This window comes from Prenolepis imparis, unplaced genomic scaffold (assembly GCF_030444845.1).
Source record: "Prenolepis imparis isolate NDT839.2.m4 unplaced genomic scaffold, iyPreImpa1.0 SCAF_11, whole genome shotgun sequence".
NCBI lineage: Eukaryota > Metazoa > Arthropoda > Insecta > Hymenoptera > Formicidae > Prenolepis > Prenolepis imparis.
Window position 1 is genome coordinate 9,795,846 of NW_028141169.1, and position 16,663 is coordinate 9,812,508.

The following is a 16,663-nucleotide window of genomic DNA, read 5'->3' on the forward strand; positions in this document are numbered from 1 at the left end:
ATGCGATTATCAATTTTTTTTCACAGTTACTTCTCGAATATTATTTATCTATAATATATAGGTACGCGTCCATAAAGGAATAATTACCGCGAATCGACTTCACTCACCGGCTCGATATTATCCTGCCAAAAAATGTCTCACCATTTTATGGCACGATAGCGTCGAGCCGTGAGTGAAGTCGTTCCTCGATCATTCGATCATCCACCCCCAAATTCGATTACAATTGCAACAATTATTCGACTTACATCATACTTACAGTATGTCCAATAATATTATATACCGCTGTGTACAATAAATCGCGTAAAATTCACGACTGCTCGTTGCTCCAACACGACACGACACGTCCGACCGTTAGATTCAACCCGATATTTTAATCTCGTGAAAAGGTGCATACGTCACAAGTACAAAACATCGATACCAACATTGATTTAAATCCATTATGGTGGCGTCGCAATTCGCGAGTCGAAGGACCAATCGTGAGCGCCCTCGCGCCCCCGAGTTTTTCGTTGCAAAGTTACCATATAGTCATAGAAATGTACAAAGTATAGATTGCCCCCCTCCTCTCCTTCCCTAATCCGCGTCGTAAGTGAGAGTGAGAGAGATATCCATATATATGCAAAAGAGATAGAACTATCGCGTACTCCGAGTTTTTTCGTTGCAATAATGAGCTATGCGACAATGAATTTTTCTTCCACAGTTACTTTGAATACTTGTTTACTTGTAATATATAGGTATGCGTCCATAGAAGGACTAATTACCGCGAATCGACTTCACTCACCGGCTCGATATTATCCTGCCAAAAAATGTCTCGCCATTTATGGCACGATAGCGTCGAGCCGTGAGTGAAGTCGTTCCTCGATCATTCGATCATCCACCCCCAAATTCGACTACAATTGCAACAATTATTCGACTTACATCATACTTACAGTATGTCCAATAATATTATATACCGCTGTGTACAATAAATCGCGTAAAATTCACTGCTCGTTGCTCCAACACGACACGACACGTCCGACCGTTAGATTCAACCCGATATTTTAATCTCGTGAAAATGTGCATACGTCACAAGTACGAAACATCGATACCAACATTGATTTTAATCCATTATGGTGGCGTCGCAATTCGCGAGTCGAAGGACCAATCGTGAGCGCCCTCGCGCCCCCGAGTTTTTCGTTGCAAAGTTACCATATAGTCATAGAAATGTACAAAGTATAGATTGCCCCCCTCCTCTCCTTCCCTAATCCGCGTCGTAAGTGAGAGTGAGAGAGATATCCATATATATGCAAAAGAGATAGAACTATCGCGTACTCCGAGTTTTTTCGTTGCAATAATGAGCTATGCGACAATGAATTTTTCTTCCACAGTTACTTTGAATACTTGTTTACTTGTAATATATAGGTATGCGTCCATAGAAGGACTAATTACCGCGAATCGACTTCACTCACCGGCTCGATATTATCCTGCCAAAAAATGTCTCGCCATTTATGGCACGATAGCGTCGAGCCGTGAGTGAAGTCGTTCCTCGATCATTCGATCATCCACCCCCAAATTCGACTACAATTGCAACAATTATTCGACTTACATCATACTTACAGTATGTCCAATAATATTATATACCGCTGTGTACAATAAATCGCGTAAAATTCACTGCTCGTTGCTCCAACACGACACGACACGTCCGACCGTTAGATTCAACCCGATATTTTAATCTCGTGAAAATGTGCATACGTCACAAGTACGAAACATCGATACCAACATTGATTTTAATCCATTATGGTGGCGTCGCAATTCGCGAGTCGAAGGACCAATCGTGAGCGCCCTCGCGCCCCCGAGTTTTTCGTTGCAAAGTTACCATATAGTCATAGAAATGTACAAAGTATAGATTGCCCCCCTCTTCTCCTTCCTTAATCCGCGTCGTAAGTGAGAGTGAGAGAGATATCCATATATATGCAAAAGAGATAGAACTATCGCGTACTCCGAGTTTTTTCGTTGCAATAATGAGCTATGCGACAATGAATTTTTCTTCCACAGTTACTTTGAATACTTGTTTACTTGTAATATATAGGTATGCGTCCATAGAAGGACTAATTACCGCGAATCGATTTCACTCATCGGCTCGATGTTATCCTGCCGAAAGGAGTCTCGCCATTTTCGACAAGGTAGCATCGAGTCGGCAAGTGGAGTCGTTTCTCGATTGTTCATTCGCCCTCAAATACAATTCGCGCGATTCCAATAATTATTCAACGTTAATACTTACACATACTTACGATGTCTAATAATATTGTACACTGCTGTGTACAAATAAATCTTGACTGCTCGTTGCTCAGCTCGACACGACACGACACGACACGTCCGACCATTGTACATACGTCACTTGATCCTTTATCCTTTGTCTCATGAAAAGGTGCATACGTCACAAGTACAAAACATCGATGCCAACATTGACATAGATCTATTGCAGCGTCGCGCAATTCGCGAAACAAAGGACCAATCACGAACGCCCTCGCGTACCCCCGAGTTTTTCATTACAGAGTTGCCATCATTGACTTTTTTCGTAAATCAGTCATAGATATGTACAAAGTAGATTGCCCCCTTCCCTTCCTAATCCGCGTCTTGTCTCACAGATAATCTATGCTTATGATCGTCATACGCATCTAATGTCGCGTATGTCTCGCAAGGTGGCAGGTCAATGACATTAATGTAGAGAGACTCTAAAAATCACGATCGTATAATGAAATTATTATTCATTAATTTAATTAATGAAATTATTATAAATTATTAATATTAATAATCAATTATTTTTACCCTTGTAGAGAGACTCTAAAAATCCCGATCATATAATGAAATTATTATTCATTAATTGAATTAATGATATATTATCCATTAATATAAAATTATGCGCGTATGTCTCGCAAGGTGGCAGGACAATGACATTAATGTAGAGGTAGGACAATGACATTAATATAAAAATCCCGATCGTATAATGAAATTATTATTCATTGATTGAATTAATGATATATTATCCATTAATATAAAATTATGCGCGTATGTCTCGCAAGGTGGCAGGACAATGACATTAATGTAGAGGTAGGACAATGACATTAATATAAAAATCCCGATCGTATAATGAAATTATTATTCATTAATGAAATTATAAATTATTAATATTAATAATCAATTATTTTTACCCTTGTAGAGAGACTCTAAAAATCCCGATCATATAATGAAATTATTATTCATTAATTGAATTAATGATATATTATCCATTAATATAAAATTATGCGCGTATGTCTCGCAAGGTGGCAGGACAATGACATTAATGTAGAGGTAGGACAATGACATTAATATAAAAATCCCGATCGTATAATGAAATTATTATTCATTAATTGAATTAATGATATATTATCCATTAATATAAAATTATGCGCGTATGTCTCGCAAGGTGGCAGGACAATGACATTAATGTAGAGGTAGGACAATGACATTAATATAAAAATCCCGATCGTATAATGAAATTATTATTCATTAATGAAATTATAAATTATTAATATTAATAATCAATTATTTTTATTCTCTATTTAATTTTATCAAAATTCCGCGAGAAAAAAATGTCGATCTCAGGCTCTGTTCACTTTTACGAGCTAAATGCGTTTGATTGATTGATAAAAATAAAACTCGACTACATTGATAAAAACTGGCAATTATAATAAATTAAGCGCTATACGTGATTAAATATAGTCTCTAATTGAAAGTGTACATACACTAGTTATAGTGCATCGACCAGTGAGAGCGAAACCGGTTCGCGGTAATTAATTCGTTATCCGTACGACCGCGATAATTAGTCACGTCTTTCCGATTATTAATTAATCGCGAGAATGTTGCGAATGAATAAACATTCGAGATATAACCGTGCAAGTGAATTTTTGGAGCAAGAAAGGACATTCAACCTTCGGTGTAACGAGATAATTAACCTATTGTCCATTAAAAAGAGAGAGCAAAGTATATATAGCTCTATCTCTTTCTAGCTTTAATTAATCGCGAAAATGTTGCGAATAAATAAACATTCGAGATATAACCGTGCAAGTGAATTTTTGGAGCAAGAAAGGACATTCAACCTTCGGTGTAACGAGATAATTAACCTATTGTCCATCACAAAGAGAGAGCAAAGTATATATACCTCTATCTCTTTCTAGCTTTAATTAATCGCGAAAATGTTGCGAATAAATAAACATTCGAGATATAACCGTGCAAGTGAATTTTTGGAGCAAGAAAGGACATTCAACCTCGGTGTAACGAGATAATTAACCTATTGTCCATTAAAAAGAGAGAGCAAAGTATATATAGCTCTATCTCTTTCTAGCTTTAATTATTTCCGCTGACCATCTTAATTCGACGCATGCCGGTCTATGTGTTTTCTATATCTATGACTGACTAACTAAAGGAAGTTGCAATGATCGACAACTTTGAAAAAACAATTTTTGCAAAACGCAGTTGGCACCCCATCGCGCGAAGTAAGGCCCCTCCGCGATCCGCCAATCAGAGCAGCCGCGCGAAGTTGCATGTAGGAGAGGTTTTTCAAATCGCTTGAGATATTGAGATATTGAGATATTTCGTCGGACATCAACGGTCTCGGACAGGGCGGAAGGAGCTCTCGCGTTTCGCGGCTTTTCCTCGTGATTTATCCGCCCGATCGCGTCTCGCCGGTGTCCAGCGAGTACCGGGAGTGTCGGGAGTACCGGGAGTATCGTGTCGATCATCGTGTCCAGGTAATTCGACCCGTATTCGCGAACGGAAGCAACAAAGCGAACGGTCGGCCAAGTTGCAAGAGGGCGGCGTCCTTGAGCGTAACCGAATCCCGATTGTCGGTCGTTATTAGCGTCTCGCCGATCGCGACACGGATATCCGTGGCGAGTGAATAAGCGTTTCGATATATGTGATACATGTGAGTGAATAAGGGCCTGTTATATATGAGAAATAAGTGCCAGAGTGTACGTGAGTGTGTATCAGTGCTCGGAGCAAGGTGGATTACGATCGAGGGAGACGACCAAGGAGGGCGGCACTTGGCTACCAGCTACCACATCCTCGAGATACGACGATAAAAGGCGGCGGATCGAGAAAGGACGGCGCGATCGGTGAGTGAGAAATTTCGTTATGCACGATTCTTAATATCCTTAGTTCCGTCGAGACGACTCGACGCCATTATGACGTCATCTTGACTCAACGCTGTGACGTCATCCCTACTCTCGACCCCCCCCACCCCCCACCCCCTCGGTACCCCGCTGAAAATGCGCATTTTTTCCGCAATTTTAAATCGAATCGCGACAAAAAGAGCAGAAATGAATTGTTGAAATAGCTAGATTCGTATCTGAATTCGTTAAATAAACTCGCTCTAAAAATAGACCAGGGGCGTCTAGAATTTCGAGATGTCACGGGCGACAAAGTGCTTCGCCCTGTGCTTCGCGGATTGATAAAGTCGTGTATGATCGAACAAAATATAGTTGTCTCGGACCCGATCCTCAGCACAGATTAGAGACGGTGGAAAGTCGAGGTCGCCCTTGACGTAAGCGCCTACCACGTGTAGATGATACACAAATACACCGACGTTACTTTTCTCACATATCGCATTCTGAGAAACACGAAACGTCGTCGGATATTACGGCGATGATGGTGAGACATAGAGAGAGAGAGAGAGAGAGAGAGAGCACGCGGATGTGTCGGTTTGAATTATTAATAATCGCTCTTTAATTTAATTTAAACTTAATGAAATCGTTTATCTTACTCTGCAAAGTTTATAGTAATTTAGTAGCAGCGTCAATCACATCGCGATCTTTGATGCAAAAAGACACTTGGCGCCGCATGCAAAGCTGCTTCTCTCCATGACAAGTAAATGTTATTGCGTTCGGGATATTTTTAAAATGTCAAAATCGATGCACGACATCTTCGTTAGATTGATTCATTTATTGTAATTTTGACGCGACATAATTGCAGAGCTAAATACGTCGACTCTACACAGCGAAAATTTTCTCTTAAAATTTACTCTGAAAATCATGGTAATCGTGGGACAAACAATATAGTATCGAAAGAATTTTATGAGACGTTCTCTGATTAATATTTATCACAATAAAAATAATAATATATCTATATCACAATAAAATATAAAATATGTTTAATTAATTTTACTAAACTGCATCGTAAAATTAATTAAACATATTTTATATTTTATTGTGATATAGATATATTGTTATTTTTATTGTGATAAATATTAATCAGAGAACGTCTCATAAAATTCTTTCCATACCATATTGTCCCACGATTACTACGATTTTCTGCTTCGCTGTCAAATGTCAAAAGCCTCTCTATCTCTCTCTATGCATTATTAGGCGGGAAGTAAATCCGTCCATATATATATCCGCGTATGTCTGCTACCGTGGTATGTATGTGCTATTTAAGGTCGAATCTCGAATCCCTCTTTTCAATAACAAAGCAGTAATGTACGTGTCAATTTGGGGGGTTGCAATAAGCAGTTTCTATACATCTATCGGCCTTGACATCGACCGTTGCAGCTACGCAGTTGCAACAAAGTGCATCACCGATATCTGCCAACTGTTACAACTAGACTACGAAAACACAATCGTAAATTTAACAGCGTAAAGCTCGGTGCCGATGTTAATAGAATAATTCGAATAATTCGCTCTAAATTCACTATAAAATATGTCGCTGACACTTTTCGTGCGTTAGAGAGAAGCATAATAAGATATATATTTTTATCAAGTATACAGATCATTGTGTAGTTGTTGGCAAAGAGAATGCCATGTTATCTATATTTTACCGCCAATATTCTGCGCGGTTTCGATGACGAATCTTGGCGCCCGCACACTAATTCGCTTCGATTCTACTTTCGCAAATGACGGTGCATCGACGCCGACGCGAAGCGATATCTTTATAGATGCCATCGGCCTTGTCCTTGACATCGACCGCAGTATCCTGATGCTACGCAGGTCCGTAGTTACATCGAGATATCCGATACGACTCCGCGGAGGAGTTTTGCGTAGGAAGGGAGACTTAAAGGGGGTATATACAGGGGACGCGAGTCACATATCGGAGTCAAATGGGTGGTGAAGATTTATACATTTTTATACAGCGGTCGTAAACTCTCTCTCTCTCTCTCTCTCTCTCTCTTTCGTAAGATTACGTAAAATTTTAGAAACTGACTTTCTGATACTGAAACACGCGTTTGTTTTTTAATTTAAATTATTTCTTTTCCTCCAACTTCTTTGCATAGAGCGCGATTTATAATTCGTAGCTCTGAACTACTTGTGTCCGTTTTATTATGGATTAGAGGTGCCTCAGGTTATTTCCGTGTATATTGACATTATGTACAAAGCAGAATTACTTGAAATAAAACAAGGACAAGTTCGACTAATCGCGAATAAGATCGTATTGCACGACTATTTATTACCGCAGTATATTCTGCGCTAGAGACTGCATAGGATGTCTATATGTAAACAATATCTAAGTGTAGACTTTGTGACCTATATGCATTTTTCGCATTTAATGTTTATTATGCAACATCCTCTATTAATCAGTAAACTCTACAACAGAGAGAATGTTCTCTTAGAATTTATCCTGAAAATCGTGGTAATCGTGGGACAATATATGGAAAAAATTTTATGACAATTTCTCTGATTAATATTTATCACAATAAAAAATAATATCTATCACAATAAAATATAAAATATGTTTGATATAGTAAAATTAATCAAACATATTTTATATTTTATTGTGATAAATATTATTTTTTATTATGATAAATATTAATCAGAGAAATTTTCATAAAATTCTTTCCATACCATATTGTCCCACGATTATCATAATTTTCAAGGTAAATTTTAAGAGAAAATTCTCTCTGCGTATCAATTAGTATCAGTAGTCGAAGAAATTGAAATCGGTATAATATAATAGAAATTCACAGAGTTTGTGGAATAGAAACAATATTTATTTACATATATACCACAATTAATTATGCAAATAATGCAAAAGATTCTTGTAATGTAACTAAATTAAAAATTATTATTCGTCATATAAATATAGAAATTATTTACTTTTCCTGTTCTTAGTATTAGGTTTTGCCCTAGGTCTGTTTCCGCCTCGATTTTTCTTTCCACGTCCTTTAGTTTTTTCTTTAGCTTTAGCCGCGCGTAAGTCCTTCTTCATTCTCGGATCGACTACTTTATATCGACCTTTCACACCAGGAGGCCGAACAGCCCGCTTCTGCGCGGTATGTTTCTTTGCTACGATATATTTAACTTCTTTTCTTGGTTCCTTCTTGGCTTTCTTGTACAATCTATGTAAAATCAAAGATCTCGCATTAGAACGCATTAAAATACATTATAAATTCATTATACTTCAGATGTTTTAAAGAAAAATGGTACTTACGCTTTAATTTGTCTGGCCTTCTCTCTGTCGCTGATATCCACATTATCCATCAACACTTCCATCTTCTTCTTCGCCTTTTCAAGTTTGCGCATTGTGCGTTTCTTTTTTCTCGCTTTAGCTTCCATTACTTTCTTAATCGGTCTAGCATTAAGATCCTTGACTCTCTTCTCGTACTCTTCGACAAGTTCCTTAGGTACAGGTGCTTCTTTCTTCATATGTTTTTCTTCGTCTTTTACAAACCAATCGGGTAATTTTTCATCGTTAAACGCATATCTGTTCCAAGCCGAGTCAATTAAATCCCTTCGAGATTTTTGACGAATCAATAAAGATCCGAGTGCTAAATCTTCGGGAGTCAATTTTCTCTTCTTTAATTTATCTGTTTAATAATAAAGAATCATGTGTTTAAATCGACATAATTAACAGCTGCCAGTAATCATTAGTAGACTCGACCGGTAAAATTTCCGTCCAAGCTTTCTTACCTGTTTCTCGTGGTACTATTTCAAAGCCGTCTTTACCGCCGATTTGCTTCGCTTTTTTCTTAGGTGCCATCATCTCTTCCACGTCGTAATCTGAATTTGCATCGTCGCTCTCACTAATTTTGCGTTTCTTTTCCTTATTTATTTTCTTCTCCACCTTCTTCTCTTCCCCGAGAATATGTCCACCTTTTCTCTTGTATTGCTCCATCATTTTATCTAATTCATAATCTGCATCATCTTCGTTCTCTAAATTTTTAAATGCGTCTTTTTCGAACCAAAGTTCAGCTTTATGAATTTTTTTAGTCTTTTTGTCACGAAAATCTAAATCAGTTAGCAAAGGATTGTTGTTCTCAGAATCTTTAGATTGTTGTTCCTTCTTTTGCACTCTGTTTGTACTTTCGTCTTCCGAATCCTCCAGACCTATTTTGCGGTAATAATTCTTGTTATAAATTTTAAAAGATACGCAAGTGAGAAATAGAGAAATACAAATAATAAGAAATAAAGATATGGATATAAATCTTTTAAAATTACTTGAAAAAGAATATTTAAAATTAATATTAATATTTGTTTCATAATACCTAGTTCAGATTTTTCACTATCTGTATCATCATCTGACGCATCTGTATCATTTTCCTCGCTATCTTCTGATTTATAATATAAGCCCTTGCTATCCAAATGACCAGTATCTTTCCCATAAGAAATCATTTTTGGTTTGATTTTCTCTTCGTCCGAATCTACATCGCTCTCTGCTAAAATGTCAGGCGTTTGATCTGTAACTTGTTTCAATTGCTGATAACTTTGAATTTGGCTTAATTTAAACATGTCGTCCCCTTCTAATTTAGGTCCCTCATCAGCCTTATGAATCATTTTCAGATTAAGGCGTTCATTCAATTTTTTCCTCTCTTTATTAGTTTTCTTCTTCTTGCGCTTCAATTCTTTAGCTTCCTCTTCCCTGAGCTCAACAATTTGTTTTTCAATTGCCACATCTTCCAAATCTTCTTGCTCTTCGAGGCTAGTGACTTTAGATGTTGTAGTTTCATTTTCCGCTACATCTTCTTTTTCGTTTGTTTCAGCTTGTGTCTCTTTTAACGATTTCCACCAATTAAGTAGCAGTTTCAAATCCTTCCGACCAAGTACTTTGATATCTTTGCAACATTCTCTAATTTCTGCAGTCGTCTTTTCATGCTTGTTGATAATTTCATCATCTATCACTATTTCAGAAGCATTTTGCAAAGCCTCTATTGCATTTTCACAGGCAATAAATTCTTTTGCAGATAACTTATGATATAATGTATAGTCATTCTCAGGATATCCTTCTGCTTTCTGTTTCTTCTGCTTGTCCGATTGAAGAAAGTTTGATTTTTTAGATTCTATTTCTAATTCAGAAAATACATATTTTGAATCAAAGAACTTGGGGTCTAATTTATCAGGAGCAATATAATATTGACACACAACAAAGATTTCTGCAGATTCACTACGCGAAGCTTGAGGTTTAGTGGCGTGTACCTAAAATGGAATTATGTGATAGTCGAGTGATACGTAGTAAAAAAAAAAAAAATTATTTTATATAAATAGTATTATATATAATAATATTATATATAATAATACCTTTTTAAATAACTGCTTCAGCACCCAGATCAATGGGTGATAATCTTTAGATCGAAATACTTTTGTTACAAACCAACCGCCAGCTTTTAAGAATTGAGTTGCTAATTTAACAGCTGATAACGTTAACACAACTTGTTGATATGCGTCATGGAGCCAATTTTTTCCTACATTGGGAGCACCATCATTTAAAACAATATCAGCCTTCCACGTTTTCAATTCACGCGAGATAGCCACCCTACATTTATCTGTTGTAATGTCTTCTGTAAGACTGATACATCCTGGTATGGGTTTTATCGGAAATAGGTCTACACCTATAATTATCGATGATACTGGCATATTTTGCCTGGCAACCTGCATCCAGCCGCCAGGTGCTGCACACAAGTCGATGCATACTCTGGACTTTTGCAGAAATTCAAATTTACGATTTAGTTGTATTAATTTGAAAGCAGCACGTGATCTGTAACCTGAATAAAAAATTCACTTTTAATCATTATTTTAATGACAAATATTAAATTATTCGACACACTGTGGCATGTCAAGCTATTACAAATTATTTAGTAATTCAATATCTCTCATTATATATTATTAATTAACATCACTTGCCTGTTTCTTTGGCTAATTGATAGTATTTATCTTTCCTTTGCTTTCCAATTTTCGATTTCTTCCCCATTTTAGTTAAAAATAAATATTAACTTTTCACAAGTGTGTGAAAGAATATGCACGCATAAAATGCGTGCTATTCAATATCTAAACAACGTGGTTTTCTCAACGTTTGTGATATAGGTTAGAAATTGTCTCACATATACACACATACAATTGTGTGGCCAATAAGTACCACCAACTTGGCCATACAAAATTTTACTATTTTTCATGAGCAGAAATATATAGAAATGGGATATTCCAATTGGCTCTCGAATAGAGAATTTTGAAAATCGGACAGTGCAACGATGCGTAAATAGAATTATTTTCTATTAAAATGATACCGACCTGTTTTCCTTTATAAATTCTGCAATCTGCGCAAATTTTAGTGCACTCGCTCTTAGCGTAGTGCACAGACGTAGTTTGATGTAATAATAAAAGTGATTTATCTCGATTCGAAAGTACACAACTTTTATCTTTCTAACGAATTACGAGTCTTTTTTTCCAATATATAAAGAAGAAAGGAAATGTGGAAGGTGGTATTTCGTGGAATTCGAGAGACGTTGGAGCGACGTGTTTGTCGCACCAACGTTTACTCGCAATCGTCGCAGGATAATGCGAAGAACGAAGTCAAAACAAGCTTGACGTGCCAACAAAAATTTCTTCCCCCAATTTTTATTACTTGTGATAAGAGTTTTTGCGAATCGGCTAAAAGCACCGGTGCTAAAGACAAAAAATACGAATGGAATACCAAGCACAGTTGGCCAGAGGCTTTTGGTTGGGTAAATATCTTTTTAAACAAATATTACTTTTGTGTTTGCAAAATAGCATTAAAGAAACTTTATTGAATCGCTAATGTGACTTTTATTTTATTAGTCCAGTGTACTGGCAGCTGGATTGATTGTATGCCAAACACTTTGCTTCCGTAAAAGAATATTTGATCGAGACAGTAATGAGACTTTAAAAAATAAACTGTGCGATTACTCCGGAGTCTCATTTATACTTACACAGTTATTGAATTTTAAACCAAGGAATATTCTACCAGTCACCAATTGTATTGGTAATAGCGATACAAAATCTAAGCCGAAAGATTCAGACTCACAATGGGCTCCTAGCAAACCGTTTGGTCCTATCACCATTGAAGAGGTGAGGATGTTGTTTTGCAGAAATTATACTCTGTAATTATATATATGCTAGAAATAGATAAATTATAATATGAAAGCATGCAACATCTTTCATGCTCCTGAATAAATTTATCGCGGAGAACATTATATATTTATATTTAGAGGACGTTGCTACCATTTATTTATGCAGTTTAAAATTATATTAAATAAGTGTACAGAATACATATATCTATATGTACACATTTTTTATTTAATTATACATTTTCTAACAAATTTTAAGATCTTTTCTCTGTATATAACAAGAAACTTTTTTTATTTCAATACTTATCGCGATATTATCTTTGGAAATTGATGCAAATTATAACTTAGTAATTTATGCTTGTCATTTTCTCATCTTGTCAATAAGAAGTGTATTTTGAAATTAAGCTCTGTATTCAATTACATAAATTAAAAATATTATAGAATAACGAGAATTTGTATATATTTATTTTTTTTATTTTAAATTTTTTTCTAAAATGATTGACCTATTTTCTGTATAGAAATAAATATATAAAATGTCATATCCCTATAAACTTTTTATATCTTTAGGCATTTAAAGAGGCTGCTGACGAATTTGCAAATACTCATAAACTAGTGGTAGGAGAATATGAATTTCGTTATGGTATAAAAGCGTTACAGGAAAAACGCTACGATAATGCTTTGATGCATTTTTCCGCGGGCGCTAATCTATCATCCCCTGGAAGTATGTTTAATTTAGGCCTATGCCATGAATTAGGCATCGGAACTTTAGTTGATCAAAAAAAGGTATGCTCTAATATTTAGATACAAAAATCAGATATAAAAAGAGCTAATGAGAGCCACTTGTTTTTAAATTTCTAATTATTTTGAACCTTCCTTTGGATCCTCAGCATATCGATTAGTAAGAAAATCCACGTGTAATCGATTCGCATTTCCGTCTTACAGACCTGATAACTTATCAGTGATAAATCTTCACACTTTGCAAAATAAATAAAACAGTCTTCGCTTGCTGTGAGGACTATCAGAAATGCAGAAGTGATGATTTTTTTACTAATCGATATGCTGAGGATGATCCAAAGAAAGGACCGAAACATTAAAAATAATTAGAGAGGAATTTAAAAACAAGTTTCGCGCCTGGTTCTTATTAGCCTTTTTTGTGTCTGATTTTATATTTATATATCAGAGCCTGTTCAATTCATTATTTTAATATTTAGATCTCTAGAAAGCTACAAAACAAATTCTAAATTATTCAATTTGGTTAGTAAAATACTTTCGACTTTATAGAAAGATATAAAATATATTCAATATTATAACAAACATAAAATATTTAAGACTAAAAAAATGTTTTAAAAAAAAAATATACAAAACTATAATTTTCCTTCAGGCTGTAAAATATTACAACGATGCCGCGGCTCATGATCATGCGGACGCATTATATAATCTAGGAGTTTTTCATGCTCAAGGAAGGGGCGGGTTAAAGATTGACATTGATGTTGCGCGCTCTTATTTCATTAGAGCAGCTAAGTTGGGCCAGATACAAGCGCAACATGCACTTGATTTAGAGAAAGCTGGGTCTTTGAAGAAAAATAACAATGCCTCCATCGTACCAAACAAACGCTTAACAAATGAAGAAAATTTAGAAATAGAAAAGAATAAGGCAAATGATGAGCACATGAAATTAAATGATTATATGTTGAAAACAAACATTGAGAAAATATTAAGTACAAATTTCACCGCAAAATGTACGCTGGAGGCGGCAAAATATAAGGAAACAGTCCAAGATCCCACTCAAGTATTTTTAGATTTTCTTGGCTTAGGAGAATCTAATCAAGCGCCTATTGCGATAACTACTAACGATTGTCACGTGCCATGTTAAAAAAATATTTTTATTATATCGACGTAAGATCCGCCAAGCAGAATCATTCTGTGTCTTAATACAAATGTATTAATTTCTACATTTTGTTCTATTTTGTGTTTTTTTTTTTGTGTGTCTAGTATTTATACGTAGAAATACGTGGTACGTAGAACGATATCAGTGCAAATATTTGCTCAACTTATGATGTCATATAAATCAGGGTTTTACTTTAAGTCTAAATTTCGCGTTTATTCACAACATTATTTTCACATCTTGTTATTTTCCATTTACGTTTAAAAAACAAGTATATATATATATATATATAGGTTTTATGTATATTTCAATATATATGCGTAGCGTTTGAAGATTCTTTTTTCATTTTGTTAAAGTTGTGCGTATAATTTTATCATTACACTGTATTATATAACAATGCATACATTTACATATAATTTTTAAACAGGAATTTTAAACTACATAATATTATATATAAATATAAATTACTTTATTATATTTATATATAATCGTATATAACGTACTTAAACTCGTGGTTGAGATGGAACATAACTGTGATGTGCAATTAAAAAAATTAAATATGAAAATATGCATGATACGACAATTATAATTGAAAAAAGTTCGGACATTGCACGCCCTCGCAAACTTTCGAGTCCTAAGATTGTAATATTTGATGTATTATAGTTGATAATTTTGTTAAAAATGTACATATTTCAAATCTTCCATTGAAAAATCTCATTTCATCGATATAAGATGTACATTAGACTTAAGATTTTATAATATAGTTTGACATAAACGACAGTAATGACATTAGTGGTACGCGCTTATATGTATTTTACTGTGCGTAAAGTATACATGCGAGTACATAAACAATACGTAATACAAAAATAAATTTTTTTAACTTCATAGTTCTTTTTTAACAATGAGATATCCTTTCCTCTCGGAACAATCGTAATCATAATCATATAGATTATCGGCTTTACCAATGCGCGTTACGTCGCAACACGGTTTTTTTTATGAATTCGCTGTGATTGGCGTATAAATTTATTTGACGATTCACATCCATCCATCTTACATTACGCGCGTCGTCTCCAGCCTTTAGCGCGAGTTTCCCGACGACACTACTATCCTCGTCGTGAAAATTTATAGCCACCGTCTCCATCCAAGCATTATCCGTATTTCGCGGATCGTCTACATATCCTTTATAGATCTCGTCGCCTTTCGTGAAGAATTCCGCTATAGAATCTTGAAGCGCCTTTCTTTCACAGTCGTTCTTTTCCAAAAAATTTAACGCTTCTTCCATGAATTCTCTCATTAAAGTGGTGGAAACCGTTTCATCCGGATCAACCATACCTCCCGGTATAGCCCATTCTCCAGAATCTCGCCTTTGTATCGCGACGAACTGTAATACAGGTTTTCCTGTGTGCTCGTTCACTTCCACAGCTTTCGCATTATCGCGTTTCCATCGTGTAACAATCGGATCGGCAGCGTGATTCGGTCCCCATCGACCTAGAAGTCCTCGTCCGATGATACCGGTTCGTCCCACAGGATTTAAAGGATGACCGTTCGCGTTTACGACGTAGTTACCCGTAAAACTCTTTCGATTCACCTTATCTGTGAAGAATTATGTTTCAAATATAGCGCGCGATAATGGCTTGTGTTTCGCATGCGCAATATCACTCTATAGTCTTATGCTGAAGTGAATTTGTTAACCTCATAAATATACATCCTCTATAACATTTTTCTTCTCTCAATTATTTACGTAATTACGATAACTGCCCCGAATTTAGATAAAGAAAAAAATCGAGAAATAGTTACCATCTATCGCATTCCATCTCGGTTGGAAAGTGGGTTCGTTGATGTCCGGATCTGCCCAAGGTTTGCCCTGAAGAGCGGCAGCGGTATACGCGACCGGTTTATACTCGGGATACTCGACTGTCCATGGAATTTTTTCCTCCGGTACTGCAAATCTCTTTATATTACTGGATGGGTACAAGCCTTGCGTACATTTCTGGTGAAGCATTCTCGTGCATCTAGTATTCATTTGACAACTCAAGAAAATCGATACGATGAATGCATGATAAGACATAATATACAATGTAGACCTAGTATTAAATGACAGTTCAAAGGATAGAGAGAGAGGGAAAAACAGAAAAAGAGTCCATCTCTCTTCAACAAAGAATTGCGCAGATACGAATGAGAGAAAATATATCTTTCACCGTATTTTACTGGATTTTTCTATGTAATCTTCATCAGCAAAATATTTAAAACCTCTGCTCAATAATAATATTTATATCTTCTGCTCTATTTATATATATTCTATATATATATATGTCTATATAGTTTAACTTATTTGTATCTCCAATGATCGTTACTAATAATTTCCAAGCTTTATATCGTGTATCTCGAATAAATTTAAAGAAAACAAAATAGGATATACTGAGTCTCTGTTATAAATTATATAATATTTTTGAATTAAAAAATTTACATTAATT

At 35.5% G+C, this 16,663-nt stretch overlaps 4 protein-coding genes across 4 annotated transcripts in view; 1 reads left to right on the top strand and 3 right to left on the bottom strand.

Annotated features, from left to right (window-relative positions):
* The window catches only part of LOC145943035 (uncharacterized), a 176,885-nt gene extending 174,532 nt beyond the window's left edge, over positions 1-2,353 (bottom strand). Inside the window, exon 1 of the mRNA XM_083050237.1 lies at positions 2,258-2,353. The gene's annotated coding sequence lies outside the window, so the exon portion shown is untranslated. The remainder of the gene's footprint in view (positions 1-2,257) is intronic.
* Positions 2,354-7,980: 5,627 nt separating this feature from the next.
* LOC145942527 (pre-rRNA 2'-O-ribose RNA methyltransferase FTSJ3) lies at positions 7,981-11,307 on the bottom strand. Its single transcript, XM_083049346.1, has 6 exons — positions 11,124-11,307; positions 10,521-10,984; positions 9,491-10,418; positions 8,916-9,332; positions 8,437-8,812; positions 7,981-8,344 (listed from the first exon to the last, which is right to left on the bottom strand). Exons 1-6 carry the CDS (start codon positions 11,188-11,190, stop codon positions 8,095-8,097), a joined length of 2,502 nt encoding a protein of 833 aa, XP_082905472.1. The 5' UTR covers positions 11,191-11,307; the 3' UTR covers positions 7,981-8,094.
* Positions 11,308-11,537: 230 nt separating this feature from the next.
* On the top strand, positions 11,538-15,074 carry LOC145942528 (uncharacterized). The gene is made up of 4 exons (XM_083049347.1): positions 11,538-11,941; positions 12,036-12,305; positions 12,872-13,087; positions 13,686-15,074. The coding sequence occupies exons 1-4, from the start codon at positions 11,687-11,689 to the stop codon at positions 14,175-14,177; spliced, it is 1,233 nt and encodes a 410-aa protein (XP_082905473.1). The 5' UTR covers positions 11,538-11,686; the 3' UTR covers positions 14,178-15,074.
* Positions 15,075-15,077: 3 nt separating this feature from the next.
* LOC145942529 (ADP-ribose pyrophosphatase) lies at positions 15,078-16,279 on the bottom strand. The gene is made up of 2 exons (XM_083049348.1): positions 15,987-16,279; positions 15,078-15,782 (listed from the first exon to the last, which is right to left on the bottom strand). Exons 1-2 carry the CDS (start codon positions 16,255-16,257, stop codon positions 15,148-15,150), a joined length of 906 nt encoding a protein of 301 aa, XP_082905474.1. The 5' UTR covers positions 16,258-16,279; the 3' UTR covers positions 15,078-15,147.
* Positions 16,280-16,663: the final 384 nt, after the last annotated feature.

Coding starts and splice junctions, on each gene's coding strand:
- LOC145942529 (XM_083049348.1), bottom strand. CDS start 16,257: ATGTCTTATCATGCATTCATCGTATCGATTTTCTTGAGTTGTCAAATG. Junction 15,783..15,986: donor GAGATGGAATGCGATAGATG/GTAACTATTTCT, acceptor AATTCTTCACAG/ATAAGGTGAATCGAAAGAGT.
- LOC145942527 (XM_083049346.1), bottom strand. CDS start 11,190: ATGGGGAAGAAATCGAAAATTGGAAAGCAAAGGAAAGATAAATACTAT. Junction 10,419..10,520: donor TGAAGCAGTTATTTAAAAAG/GTATTATTATAT, acceptor ATTCCATTTTAG/GTACACGCCACTAAACCTCA. Junction 9,333..9,490: donor TAGTGAAAAATCTGAACTAG/GTATTATGAAAC, acceptor ACCGCAAAATAG/GTCTGGAGGATTCGGAAGAC.
- LOC145942528 (XM_083049347.1), top strand. CDS start 11,687: ATGTGGAAGGTGGTATTTCGTGGAATTCGAGAGACGTTGGAGCGACGT. Junction 12,306..12,871: donor GTCCTATCACCATTGAAGAG/GTGAGGATGTTG, acceptor TTATATCTTTAG/GCATTTAAAGAGGCTGCTGA. Junction 13,088..13,685: donor CTTTAGTTGATCAAAAAAAG/GTATGCTCTAAT, acceptor ATTTTCCTTCAG/GCTGTAAAATATTACAACGA.